Consider the following 12,930-nt stretch of genomic DNA (forward strand, 5'->3'; position numbering starts at 1 on the left):
CTCATGCAGAAATCACAGCTCCAGAGCACATGCGCACATAATCAGTTCGTGCCAGACGTAACAGTTCAGGATACGGCACAGATTCCCCTCCAAACTCAGATCGTCTATTTCCTTCCTGATCAGTGCTCACAAACACCGGCCTCTCTGTCTCTGTTTTTGGAGCGCCGAGCACAACATTATCCTTACAAAAAACGTCATATTGAAACTGATTTTCATCCTTCTGCCTGAAAATCAGTTTCAATATGACTGATTTTCAGGCACAAGGATAGGTCTTTTTGCTAAGAATATCCATTCAATATCTGAGTGAGTATTTGTCTGTGGATTACATGCCACGCTCCAGTTTACCTGTTTGTTTCCAGCAACAGTTTTACGGTGGAGATAGCGCTTTTTGGCACAGATGAATGAGATTTACTTTACTTGTTTAGTAGAGTCAGTCATTTAGGGTGGAGAATAAATCCTCCTTTTTTAAATGTCAAAAAAAGCTCAAAGCTGAGTCTGTCGGGAACAGATGGTGCAGTATCAACAGCATAACTACGTATCCCAGAGGTGTCAAACCGAATGAAATATTTTCTCGCCGCTTGTTACGAGGGACTCACGGAGGCCTTGGATTTGATCATGTGATCGGGTCGCTTGCGGCTGCAGCAGTATTTCATAGCGTTCCTTGCTTCTTTATTGAAGACAATACGGAAGAAGAAAACAAAGGGACCCTGGAGTTGGACGACAGGAAAAGGTTAAAGGTTAGTAAAAAGGCACAACTGAGCCTTTCAAGCAGTTTCAGGGTGAACCGATGGGCTCACCTGCACACAGTTGAAACCAGCGAACAGGTAGTGGAAGATGATCATGTCGCTGTTGACGGAGAGGAGTGCGAGAAAACACGTGACTGAAACCAGGAAGAGGACACAGCCTGCGGTCTTCAGGCCAGATCTGCAGCGAGAGAAACCACAAAGAGAAGTTAGCGAGGAAGGACTTCTGGAGTGACCAGTGACCTGACTCGGAAACCAACAACAAGAGTTCAATGCAACACACGGAAAAACAGAGCAGCACATGAATCTGAGGATAAAACAGCAACAAAAACAGCAACGATAAGCAAGCCTGAGCTGACCATATTGGGGGAATCCCTTCTCTATGACATCATACAGACCCAAGAGTTGAAAAAAACTGTCTGAAACTGAGTGCTTAGAGTGGCCTGGGTCAGGGGATTATTGCAGAAAATATTAAAAAAAAGAACACGCACAGACCGCAGCTCCCCCCGAAGAGCAAGGCCTAGACTAAAGATTTTATGTTTTATGATGTTTATATTACAACATGCTGATGTCAGCCTGGTTTCTTTTCTTTTTGGAAATACCCAATAATGACATCTGCACTGGTTTCATAGTCCCTGGGTCCCCGACCCTGGTTCTGCTGGAGGTTTCTTCCTGTTAAAAGGGAGTTTTTCCTCTCACTGTCGCCAAGTGCTTGCTGATTGTTGGGATTTTCCCTCTACTACTTGTTGGGTATTTTCCTTAAATTTACAGAGGCTTGAGGTGACTGGCATTGTGAACTGTATAAATAAAACTGAATTGAATTGTGTTGCTAAACATAAGGACTGCCTATGTGCAAAACATTTTCCTGTCTAAATAACAAACTGACATCCTCTAATCAGGCAGGAAGTAAACGGCGCTGGTGTTGAATGACAGGCCGGGACACTCACACACGAGACTCTTTCTTCTCGATGCTGTGGTGTCTCAGCGAGCAGGAGGCTCTGGACGACAGGATGTACAGAAAGATGTTCATCTGTGGATACACAACACACCAGTATGTCACTACTTGCAACACAGCAGGAGTTTGTGACAAAACTACAGTAAAGTGAAGGTCTGCAGTGCAGCATGTTAGAAGAATAAACAATAGTTAATGTAGCGTGAAAATGCTATGCACGCTGCTGAGGTGACAGCTTTACCTCCGTCTCTTTATATCTTTTAGTAAAACTACAAGATATTCATGTGCGATTGGATGGATGGATGCAGGTACTCACTGACACCACTATGGCGATGGGTCCTGCAAAGCTCCAGATCAGGGTATCGTACATAGACAACCAACAGAAATCAGGGTTTCCATAGCCTTCGGGGTCCAAACCCACCGCCAAACCTGGAGTTGACCCCAGAAAAAATAGACAGTGTGAAAAGTTTGTTTAATTTTTGCCTTGATTCACTTTTTACTGAAACTATTTTATCTCCAGAGGATGATGTCACAGTTAAAGTTACTAAAGCTGAATAAATAATGACTTCTCATAGTGTGGCTGGGTATATAGACACGTTCTGTGGGTTTATAATCTGTACAGGAACTAACTTAATTGGCTATTCAACGAAACTAATTTAACTGTAAGACTGTTGGTAATGACCAACATGTACATCTGATATTCAGACCCCTGGTTTGATCCTGGGAAGAAACACAAATCTCTTTAGTTGTTGTGGTCCTGGGTCAGGTTTGTCGCATTAAATTAGTTAAACTTCTGGGATATTGATCTGGTCAGTTAAGTAGCAGAGGGTTGTTTCAGTTTCAGCTGTTTTGGTTTTAATGAAGTGAATAACAGGTGGACTAGAGGGGCAACAATGAGACTCCAGGAGGCAGGCAGTTATTCTAGGAGAGCTGGAAAGGGCCTTAAAAGGTCCTTAACCCATCAGCCAGACTGGTATCTGCTCCAGTGTGCAAAGAGGAAGAGGATGAGCAGTGGCAGAGCTCCAAAATGACCTCCAACAGGACACTGGTGTGAATGTCTCTGCCCAAACAATCAGAAACAGACTTCATGAGGGTGGCCTGAGGGTCTGACGTCCTCTAGTGGGCAGTGCCTGCCAGGATGAGGAGAGAGTGTGTGCACAGCCATTCCCTGTTTGGAGGTTGTGTTGTTGCCTCTCCAGCACACTCGTTGTCACTTTTATTTCCACCAGAACAGCTGAAATGGACTCACAGTGATTGATGCTTCCTAACTGAACAGATTGATATCCCTGAAGTTTAACTGACTTTGTGTTATACTGTGATGATCGAGTGTTCCCGTCTTTCTTTAGCAGTGTAGATTTATAGAAAATCCTTCTGCAAAATAAAAATGTTGGGAAAAGCTAAAAGATTTAAGAAATGACTCGATTCAAAGAAATGTTGAATGGATCAGTGCGGAAAGACTTTAAAAATAGCCAACAGCTGACGGCCGGCCAGTAATAATATAATTGTGATTATCTAAAAAAAATCTGATCAAGAAAGGTGACCCTGTAAAAAAACACCTTCCTCAAACCTTTTGCGATGTCTTCAGATCACAGAGCAGATATAATGAAAAAGATAATTCAAATGTAATTGGTTTGTTATTTTTATTATCCACTCAGCTTTATTTTAAAAATTTAATTTGCTTTTCAACTTCTTTGTGATTGTATTTGAGACGTGTCTGATTCTTTTCCTCATTTCCGCTCCCGCTGTCACGAAAGACGTTATAAAGGTTTAAGATCCTCGTTATTCCACTCAACACACAAGCTGGGTGGAGTGGTTTTCCTTTGTAGAGTGGGTTTTTAATTCGAGGTTCACACCTGTGATAAAGGCAGGAACTCCCCAGCCAATCAGGTAGTAGAATCTCATGGGTCCATAATTGATGTCTCTGACTTCGCTGATCATGCGGTAAACATGCAGCCCCTCCAGGAAGAGCCAGGAGAAAGTGCAGAGGTAGAAGAAATGCAGCAGGATGGCGATGACTGTGCACACAAACTGCAGAGCGAATACAGAATGATTAAAACTTTGGGAGCTCTCAGGGCCAGAGGGAAGAGGCGAGAGAGACGAGAACCAAAGCGCTTACCGGGTTGTCGGCCTGGTTGATGCCAAGGATGAAGATGAGCTCTGAGAGGAAGAGAGCGGTGGCTCCATTGTTGATTATGCTCGTCTTGTTGCACTGCATGGCTCTCAGGCAGAGCAGGAAGATCGCGGTGAGGAAGAGGAAGCCCAGCGTCACACCGGCTGTGCTCCACGTCAGGATTTTGATGGGCAGGATCTCTCCGTTCTGGTGCGTTTAGAATGAGAAAATGCGACGTTACAGTGAGGAGCAACTCTGATTCTGATCACATGAGAAGCGTGAGTGTCACTCGCCTCTCTCCTGGAGATATCCATGAGAACTGCGAAACTCGTCATGTGGTAACACTGGCAGCTGATGTGGGTGCTGTTTCTGAAAACCACCTCGCAGCCTTTCGCCGACCAGCCGCCGTGACCAGCTCTGACACACAAACACAAACGTGAGCACAGCACAACCTCGCCCGGGCGCCCCCATTCACTTACAGCTGCACTCACAGTATGGTGTGGTTCCAAAAGACACAGATGGGTTTGGAGCGCTCCTCGGTGGCGACCAACCGGAACTGCACGGTGATGGGTTTGTCCAGCGCGTGCTGCAGCAGCGCGTCGTTGTCGTGCACAGTGATGCTGACCACCGGGGTGTTGATGACAGGACGCTTTGGGACACTGAGGCAAAAATACACGAAAGAAGAAATAAAGTTTCTTTTTTCTCTCCTCTGCCGGGAAAGGAAATGAAAACGACTAAAAGCAGCAGCAGATTAGCCTCTCTATACTTTCTACACTCTGAAAAAAGTCAGAATAAGTTTTATTACCGCAGACTTCTCTTATCTGGATCGTAGCTCTCGGGCAGCAGTGAGGCCAGGCTGTGAAAGATGATCACGCTGGCGACGGCGTCCTGCTGGCTGTCATCGGGGTGGCGTTTCTTCCTGTTGGCCGAGCGGTTCCTCAGCGAGGACTCTGGGAAGACGTCCAGGTGTCTGTGGCCCTTCGTTTCCACAGGTGGTTGGAAGACTGAGTCTGGGAGGGTGACAGCCGTCTCCAGATCCGCAGGACGAGGGCCCCTCAGGGACTGATACCGCGGCAGTTTGGCGCCGGCGAAATTCATCTTTTTCAAACGGTCCACGGAGATGACTGCAAAAACCAGCACACAGGGAAGGTCAGAGAACGCTGCTTCAAAACGGGCTTCGGCGTTTTTAAGTTCAAACAGTTAATCTGACAGAAACGAATCTGATAACTTTCTCATTTTAGATAAAAAAAAAAGAGGACGTCTGAATTTAGGGCTTTTGTTCAGTTCATATTAATTTCCTCACATTTTATGAACCATGTGATTTATCTGTGCAATAAGAAGTTTAATGGAAATAAAAGGACATAATCTGCTAAAACCTGCAACACAGAAGAAGGCGAAGGATGCTTTCCCTGTGACTGAACTGATAATGTTCAAAATCTTTATAGAAAAATCATCAACACAGCCTGTTTTTAATCTAGTTAAGTATGAGAACCATACTAAGTGTCTGTTTTTAAAAATAAAGTTTGACCCTATTTTATTAAAACAGTTTTCGTCCACGCAGCAAACTGATCAGGTATTGAACTCAACCTTTATTTGATCTCGACTACACATGACTGCTCTGATTGGGGTTTGCACCACTGCCGGTTTCTTCAGGGCAAATTCTGCTTTAACAGCTGTGACGTGCACTTTAAACGGTCTTTACTGTGCCTGATACGAACTCTTACACAGATAGCTCAGAAAACCTCACAGCATGCGAGTGGGGAGTCATGTGTGAAGCATTTCCAGCAGTTAAAGCTGTTTGAAGTGCTCCTGTTGCGTGCAGCATGTGTCCTGATCACGGCAATGACATTATTATTTATATAGCAAAATTTCATTACGTGTAAACTCGATGTGCTTAACATAACAGACAAAAAAATGCACACAGTGATTAAATGTAAGCTGGGGAGAGGAAAAAGGGTTTGAGTTTGTTCTTGAATGTAGACGCAGCTGTGACTGACCTCAGGTCAGCAGCAGCTGGTTGCAAAGAACAGAAGCACAGTAACTGAAACCCTGAGCACGTTTAGATCAAATTCTGGGAACATTTAAAAGAGTTGCACTCGTTGACCTGAGAGATATAGCAGGGAGGGGTACCAAACATAAGGCCCTGGGGCCAAAATCAGCCGACAAAAGACTCCAATCTGGCCCACTTCACAGCTTTGGAACAAGTAGATTTTGGACTTTTAACTATGTTTTCATTACTTTTTCCTGCTTTGACCTCCCTACAGCCATTCAACCATTCCTATTACATCAAACTAACAGACATCTACTATAAAAACTACTATAAAAATATGTCCACAGCAATTAAAAACATTTCACTGTGAAATAACAAAAACCTCTTGTTTTATACTTACAGGACAGTCTGGGCAGTGAACCTTTTCTGTAATGTTTCCACATTTTTTCTTACAATTTATGATTTCTTTCATTTACTGCTGCTGTTTTTTTTTGTTATACAGGAAAACTGAGATGCACTGTTGAAATTGCACTTCTTTTTCTAACAATAACATATATCAGGGAGTAAGTGTGCATTTCTTCTAGAAAGAGGCCCACGTAGCAGGGTTATGGGGACTGAGCGAGTCACGGGGGGGGGGGGGGGGGGGGGGGGGGGGTGTCAAACCATTGGTGGCTTTATAAACTAATAGAAGGATTTTAAAGGTAATTCTGTGTTTAACTGGGCATGAATGAAGTGACTTCAGTACTGGGGTAGTATCAGTCTGATGATCTGAACAGTCCTGCAAATACAGCACTACAGTAAACTAACCTGATTGATATGAAAGCATGGACTAATATCTCACAGATAAAGATTGAGATAAGAATTTTCTTTTAATATATTCTTTGATATATTTTTTAAGTGGAGTTCATTTGTGATGACAGCTGTGACAGATAAGCTGAAAACTTTGGGCACTAAATATTGCAAACCTATGTTTGGTGTGACAATGGTGAAGGGGCTGAGGTAAGTCTTCCTCATGTTCTGCGCCAGCGTGTTTGCGTATTCCTCATAGTGGCGCAGGAGCGCCGCCGTGCCGCCTTCCGTGTGCTGGATCAGCTCCCAGTGCTGCCGTGTGTCTGGAGACAGGATGGCGCTGCCCACTCGGACCAGATTCTGTCAGAAAACAGCGAGAGTTCAGCGTGACAGGATGTCAGAGCAGAGAGTGAAATGAAGTGTGATGTACTCCCTGCAGATACAACATGACAGGCTGTGATGTCCAGCCAGGCAGGACTGGCCTCCTGTTTCCAGTTTTGTGTACTGAAACAGCCACAACAGAGCTCTGTTCTTGCTCTCCGTCTGCACGAGTGTTAGAAGTGACGTGGTTGTTCACCTCTGTGAAGTGGACGTCCTGTGTGGCGGTGAGGTTGAAGCCCTGCTGGCTGCTTTCATGACGCAGCAGACTCTGCGTGAGCCGGTAGGCCACTTTCACGTCGCTGCCGTAGAACTTCTCCGTGTGCAGCGTGGCGTTGGCCAACATCGCCGCCGTCTGCTGAATGCGCCCAGACTCGAGGAGCGAGGCGTTACGGAAAAACTTTTCAGACTGAAGAAGAAAATAAATAAATCAATTTTCACAAGAAAAGAAATCCCAAAGACAAGTGTTAGTAACACAGAGATGAGATTTAAAATGTAAATGTCTGCAGGTCAGACGAGATTAAAACTGAAGCAACACCTTTGTTGCCATGCATGCTTCATTACTAGTGCCCGAGATGAGGTGGAGTGCCTGTCTCACTGGTGCAGAATAACAAGTCAACAAAAGAACTGATCACATGACTTCAAGAAGAAAAAAATATGAACATTAAGCCTTTAATTATCAGTGGGACGTGTGGAGAGGGTCACAGACTTCTCCTGGGGCGTAAACACCACAAAGGTGTTTAAAATAATAAAGAGATTCACTTGAATTCCACTGAATTCAATTCTATTCCAAGTCCAGAGAAGTGGAAGTGTTGCATCAGGAATCGAACATAAAATCTGCACCAAATCAAATAGTGGATCTGCCCACTGGGGTGAGCGATTGGGAAATAAGTGGCTGAACGTACATTCATTGATTTTTCCCAGAGGATGAATCTGAGGTTTTAATGATCCTTTGATCTTTTCCTGTATTTTGTGACGTGTCATTGCAGCACTTATCAGTTATCCCAGGAAGTAACTGACTTCTCCTGTAGCACCCCTGGAAAGTAGATTGTGAACACTCCTGCTCTCAAAAGCATCAACCATACTGACTTTAGCAATCGCCTGATTTATCCTTTAGTGAGATTTTGTGTGAAATATTTTGAGAAACATTAAATAGACCATCATGAAATCCGATCCAGCCTCCGATGGGATTAATCACATTAGCTTTGATTTAGAACCAAACACCTGCAGCCTCAGCTGGATTTTATTAAGTGCCGTTAATCTGCACAACACATACGCAGATATTTAACAGTGTACCTAACGAAGAACAGTTTTTTGGGACTATCACTTTAAGCCAGTGATGCTCAGAGCAGCACCGCAGAGCAGCAGACGCTCATGAAAACATTTTATTTCTCCTCACAAATGAGGATGATGTTGTAGAAACTGGAAACTAACTTTAAAATTTAAAATAGTGACAGAGAAAAGCTACACACCAAAGCTTTCAGCTTGCTGAAGGTAACGGAGGTGCAGTTGAAGAGATTAGGAGGCAGCCAGCCCTTATGCTCGTCACAGTGTCGAATCGCTGTGCCTGGGAAGGAGGAGAGGGAGCGTTATCGCATGAGGAAAAGGCTGCAGCTGAGAGAGAGCTTGAGGCAAGTTTCATATAGTGCCATTATTATATGGTAATTTGATGAGCTGCCAAAAAAACATCATACCGAGAGTTCCCTTGGGACAGGGAACCGCTGCAGGGAGACCAAACTTAGTCCTGGGCCACCATATCCCAGCCTCGATGGCCTGAGGGCAGCTGTCATATATTACTAAGAGAGATGGAAGGAGATGATGAGGATAAAATTAGAACAATATCTAATGTATTTGTACCTATAATGAAAAAAAGGGAATTGATGCGAAGCTGTAATTAACGTGTTCGGACCTTCACAGCCGTTAGGGGTAACCTCAGCAAACGGGTTGTCACAGTGGTCGCACTGACGTCCGATGACGCCGGGTTTGCACTGACACTGGCCGCTCTCTCGGTCACACGCTCTGGAGAAAGAGCCGACCGGGTAGCAGTCACACAGCAGGCAGGTGTCGCTGTCTTCAGGCCGGTAATGATTGTCCTGCAAATGAGAATTCTTCCTTAGCGTCACGGCAAGCTCAAACCGCACGCTCAAAAGCATCTGACTGCCACCAGACAAGCTGTTCTCCCACCCGGATTTTTTCTAGCCAAAGAAAAAGGTGGAAAACGACGCTACAAACCTCCAGCACACAAAATAAATCTTTAATTGTCCCTCAGCGCAGTGCAATGCAAAGCAAACACAGCTGTAAAAATGGATCAGCGCTGAATGTTGGAAGATGTATAACGACTGCTTATGAAAACAGCTTCTTCCTTAATATTATGCCAGTCTGCTACACGTGTCGTAGAAGTGTGCAAGAAACCAAGTTTGGACACAGATTCAGAAGTTTCACATGTTCCTGTGAGGGCCACATTTGTGCAGCTTTTTCTTCATTTCTCAGGAAAGAGTTCCCATAAAGCAGCAGACGTCTGATGGATGTCTACAGATTTCTAATGTGTGTTTAGAAAGCATAATTATAGGTGTACAATAATGTGCTTTAACTATGTAAAGCTCAAAGCTTGCAAAATAAAGTTTAAACTGTGGGTTATTTTTCAATTTGCACACAGTATAAAAACTGCAGCAAGATTTTAGGAGTCAATTGAGAAAGGATCATGCTGAAAACAAAATTCATCAGTTTAGACTTGAGAAAAAGAATTGCCGATGCTCAAAAAGCAGCAGATGGCTATACAAAGTTATCACAGTGATTCCAAGTGTCAAGAACTGGAGTGAGAAGTATCATCAAGATCAAGAAAGAGAGCTAAAGAGTACAGAACGAGTCTGGCAGAGGAATGAAGGGAAATACTTCAAAGACTCTGGAAAGAAAACTAGTGAGAGATGAGTCTAAAGAACATGGAACAACTGCCAAGACACGAGTGAATGACTTATCCAAGTTGGAAATTATAGTGTTAAAGCAGACTGTCACTAGAACCCTGCAGGAGTGAACTGAACGTATCAGACCAAGAAAAACTCCACTTCTGCAGAAAAGATATCTTCAAGCCAGACTGAAGTAATGAGAATATAACATGAAACTAGAGCTCCTTGACCACAGAGACGCTGCTTATGTTTGGCAAAAGGAGGGAGAGGAGTACAACCCAAAGATCAATGTCCCCACAGTGAAACACAGTGGAGGGCGTATCATGCTGTGGGGATACTTCAGTGCATTTGGAACCTGGAAGGTGAATCATGAAGGAAAGATGATTTGTGAAGGTTTGGGGTCTGGGTCGTCATGATGTCTTGCAACGTGACAAAGACTCAAAACATACGTTGCTCCTGGTGAAGAACTACCATCAGAAGACCAAAGTGAGCATTACTCATTGGCCTGCACAAAGACCTGATTTTAATCTAACAGAAAATCTGTGGGTTAACTGAAGAAGACCATCAAATCTGGAAGAGATTGAGAGAGATTTGCTAACGAAGAATGGGCTGGGATTGTGTGAAAGTTGTTAAAAAATGCACAGCTTGTATTTATTTGAGTGGACATGATGTGCACTTTATTACAGGTGAATAAATCGGGGATGCTAGCTCACCTTGCAGCGACACTCTCCGCTCGTCTTGTTGCAATCAGAATCAAAACCCTTGTCTGTCTGACAGCTGCAGGGGCCGCAGGTCTTGTGACCCCACCAGCCTCTGGGACACGGCAGGTCGGTCCTGTGGAGACAGACATTACAGGTCAGTTGTCCTGTCTGCGGTGCAGGAGGAAGAACACTGCAGTGTTTTTTATTATTGTTATAATTTGGAAAATCAGTGCAGTGAAGAGGAAACAGAGACACACAGCAAAGGGTTGGATTTAAACCCGGCCAGCTGGATTTAGCCGAGTTAAAACCAGCCCTGCAGTGTTTTACATAAATGTGGAAGGCTATACTTTTTCTCGCAGTAATTGCCAAAGTAGTTGTTGGGACAGTCACAGGTGTAACCCCGAGAGGAGCTCGGCTTCCTGGTGCACGCCGACTCGTGTTCACAGGGGTTCAGCGAGCACACGTCAGTGCAGTTGGAGCCATAATAACCTGCAAAAAAATAAAGCAGGTGGGGACTTTCAGTAAATTGCAGTGGCTCGTGGTAAAAACAATAAACAACAATTTAAAAAAATGATTATTCATTTGAACTAAAGATTAAAGACAGAAACAGAATGATAAAAAGGCAAAAAACATGTTACGTTCATGGGTTTGTGATCATGTGACGAGACTGACCATTGATGCACTTGCAAGAGTGGCTGTCCCAGTCGTCGCTGCAGTAGCTGTTCGACGGACAGGGATTGGAGCTGCAGGGATCGGGCACGCTGCAGCCCTGCTCCACGTTCCCTTTCCTCGCCTGAGAGAGACTCACAGCCCCGCCAACACGCAGACCCTGCAGGGAAACAATCATACATGCAAGCAAAGGGGTGAAGCACGATGTCTTTAAACTACACAAACAGCTGTTCACACAAATTCAAATAAAGGTTAAAACGTTAAAACATCAAACTGAACTGCTCGCCTTCACGATCACAAACGCAGACATGAATGTGGTCTGCAGAGAGGACAAACCTGTATGCAGCCGCGGAAGCCATGCTGAATTTTCCCATCAGGCTTTGCCAAACCACCTACGCTCACAGTCTTCAATTTGGAGTCCTGCAGCTTTCCATCCACATCCATGCTGGCCTGAAAAGGAACACGGCAGTGACTTCATGGCTAAAAGCTACAAGAGTTTCATTTATAATCGCAGCTAGAATTTAATAACTCACCAGGTAGAGTCCGTGATCTAAAGATAAAACAGCCTTATGGTAGCTTGCCGCTCCCCCTGTTATGCTGATATCCAGCTGCAGATGATGCCAGTCTCCGTCGTTCACCAGCACCTCCTCCACACGGGAGAGAGTGGAGTCTTCCCCCCTGTGCAGCCCCATCAACACACTCCCACCACGCAGCTACAAAGACGACAGCAGGAGGGAGACGGACACAGGATGAAAAACTGACCGCAAAGAAACTGCACTGCAGAAGATAACAACCTTTGAACAGCCTCCAGTTCAAAAGATCATCCCTTGTGTTGCAGCACATCATAGGTGTGCAGGGCTGGAAATAGACTGAGTTATGTAACATCAAAGAGGCGCCAGTCGAGACAAGCTCAAAAAAAAAGAACTAAAGTTAGAATAAAGTTGAAAATGTCCCGTGTTTTGGGACATGTTTTCTCTTAACATCAGCGACTGCACATCTGCAAGCTTCTTTGCAACCCATCATCACCCCAGCTCCTCCTCTCCTATTAAACCGCATATCTGCTTCGGTCCTGACAGGATGCGCGTTTCGGATATGTGGCTCTCACCTGCAGTGTGAGGTTGTGCTGCAGGCCAGAGGAGATGTGAAGCAGCGTGCTGCTGGCTTGGCGTGTGCGGAACATGAGCTCCACATGCCAGGGGACGGAGGCCGCCACCGTGGCGAGGTTATTCCACTGCAACAGGCTGTTACCCAGGAAACGCAGTGGGTTGGCCATAACTACAGAAAAAGAGGGCAGAGACGAAAACGGATGACAAAAATCACATGACATACTTCATGGTAAAGAGAGCGAGTGGCTGAAAGGCAGAAGGGGTGATGCTGAAAATGAGGAGGGAGAATTTCACAGTAGCTGACAGAGGGAGCCATTACTGTCAGAAAGGAAGCTCTCTGCAGCTTTTCTTCAGATTTTAGCCAAAACTGACTGAACAACCGTCACTCTTTGAGGTACGAAAAGAGACGTAAGAGACCTTTCTCTACAGATCTGCTTTCTGAACTGCAGCTTTCTAGAAATGCTTCCATGGAACAGATAAGATGACTCTGAAGTTCTCTTTTATCTCTTTTCAACTCTGATTACATTTTTTGCTTTTTTGATCATTTTCTTTTTTTTCATTTCAACTTCCAACACGCACTGAATGAGAA

The 12,930-nt window shown here is 44.6% G+C and overlaps 1 protein-coding gene across 3 annotated transcripts in view; it reads right to left on the reverse strand.

The window, feature by feature from the left end:
• Positions 1-12,930, reverse strand: part of celsr2 (cadherin, EGF LAG seven-pass G-type receptor 2) — a 70,091-nt gene that overhangs the window by 5,584 nt on the left and 51,577 nt on the right. For all 3 annotated transcript variants that reach the window (XM_006783399.3, XM_035904082.2, XM_035904077.2), the window contains exons 9-28: positions 12,341-12,510; positions 11,769-11,948; positions 11,572-11,685; positions 11,239-11,395; positions 10,914-11,055; positions 10,579-10,699; positions 8,872-9,055; positions 8,657-8,758; positions 8,435-8,529; positions 7,162-7,371; positions 6,761-6,944; positions 4,611-4,929; positions 4,297-4,464; positions 4,099-4,222; positions 3,812-4,012; positions 3,549-3,723; positions 2,012-2,124; positions 1,691-1,773; positions 798-924; positions 597-707 (exon numbers count right to left, since the gene is read on the reverse strand). In XM_006783399.3, coding sequence (XP_006783462.2) covers positions 597-707; positions 798-924; positions 1,691-1,773; positions 2,012-2,124; positions 3,549-3,723; positions 3,812-4,012; positions 4,099-4,222; positions 4,297-4,464; positions 4,611-4,929; positions 6,761-6,944; positions 7,162-7,371; positions 8,435-8,529; positions 8,657-8,758; positions 8,872-9,055; positions 10,579-10,699; positions 10,914-11,055; positions 11,239-11,395; positions 11,572-11,685; positions 11,769-11,948; positions 12,341-12,510 — 3,080 coding nt within the window. The remainder of the gene's footprint in view (positions 1-596; positions 708-797; positions 925-1,690; positions 1,774-2,011; positions 2,125-3,548; positions 3,724-3,811; positions 4,013-4,098; positions 4,223-4,296; positions 4,465-4,610; positions 4,930-6,760; positions 6,945-7,161; positions 7,372-8,434; positions 8,530-8,656; positions 8,759-8,871; positions 9,056-10,578; positions 10,700-10,913; positions 11,056-11,238; positions 11,396-11,571; positions 11,686-11,768; positions 11,949-12,340; positions 12,511-12,930) is intronic.

This window comes from Neolamprologus brichardi, chromosome 5 (genome assembly GCF_056152115.1).
Source record: "Neolamprologus brichardi isolate AB-2024 chromosome 5, ASM5615211v1, whole genome shotgun sequence".
Taxonomy (NCBI): domain Eukaryota; kingdom Metazoa; phylum Chordata; class Actinopteri; order Cichliformes; family Cichlidae; genus Neolamprologus; species Neolamprologus brichardi.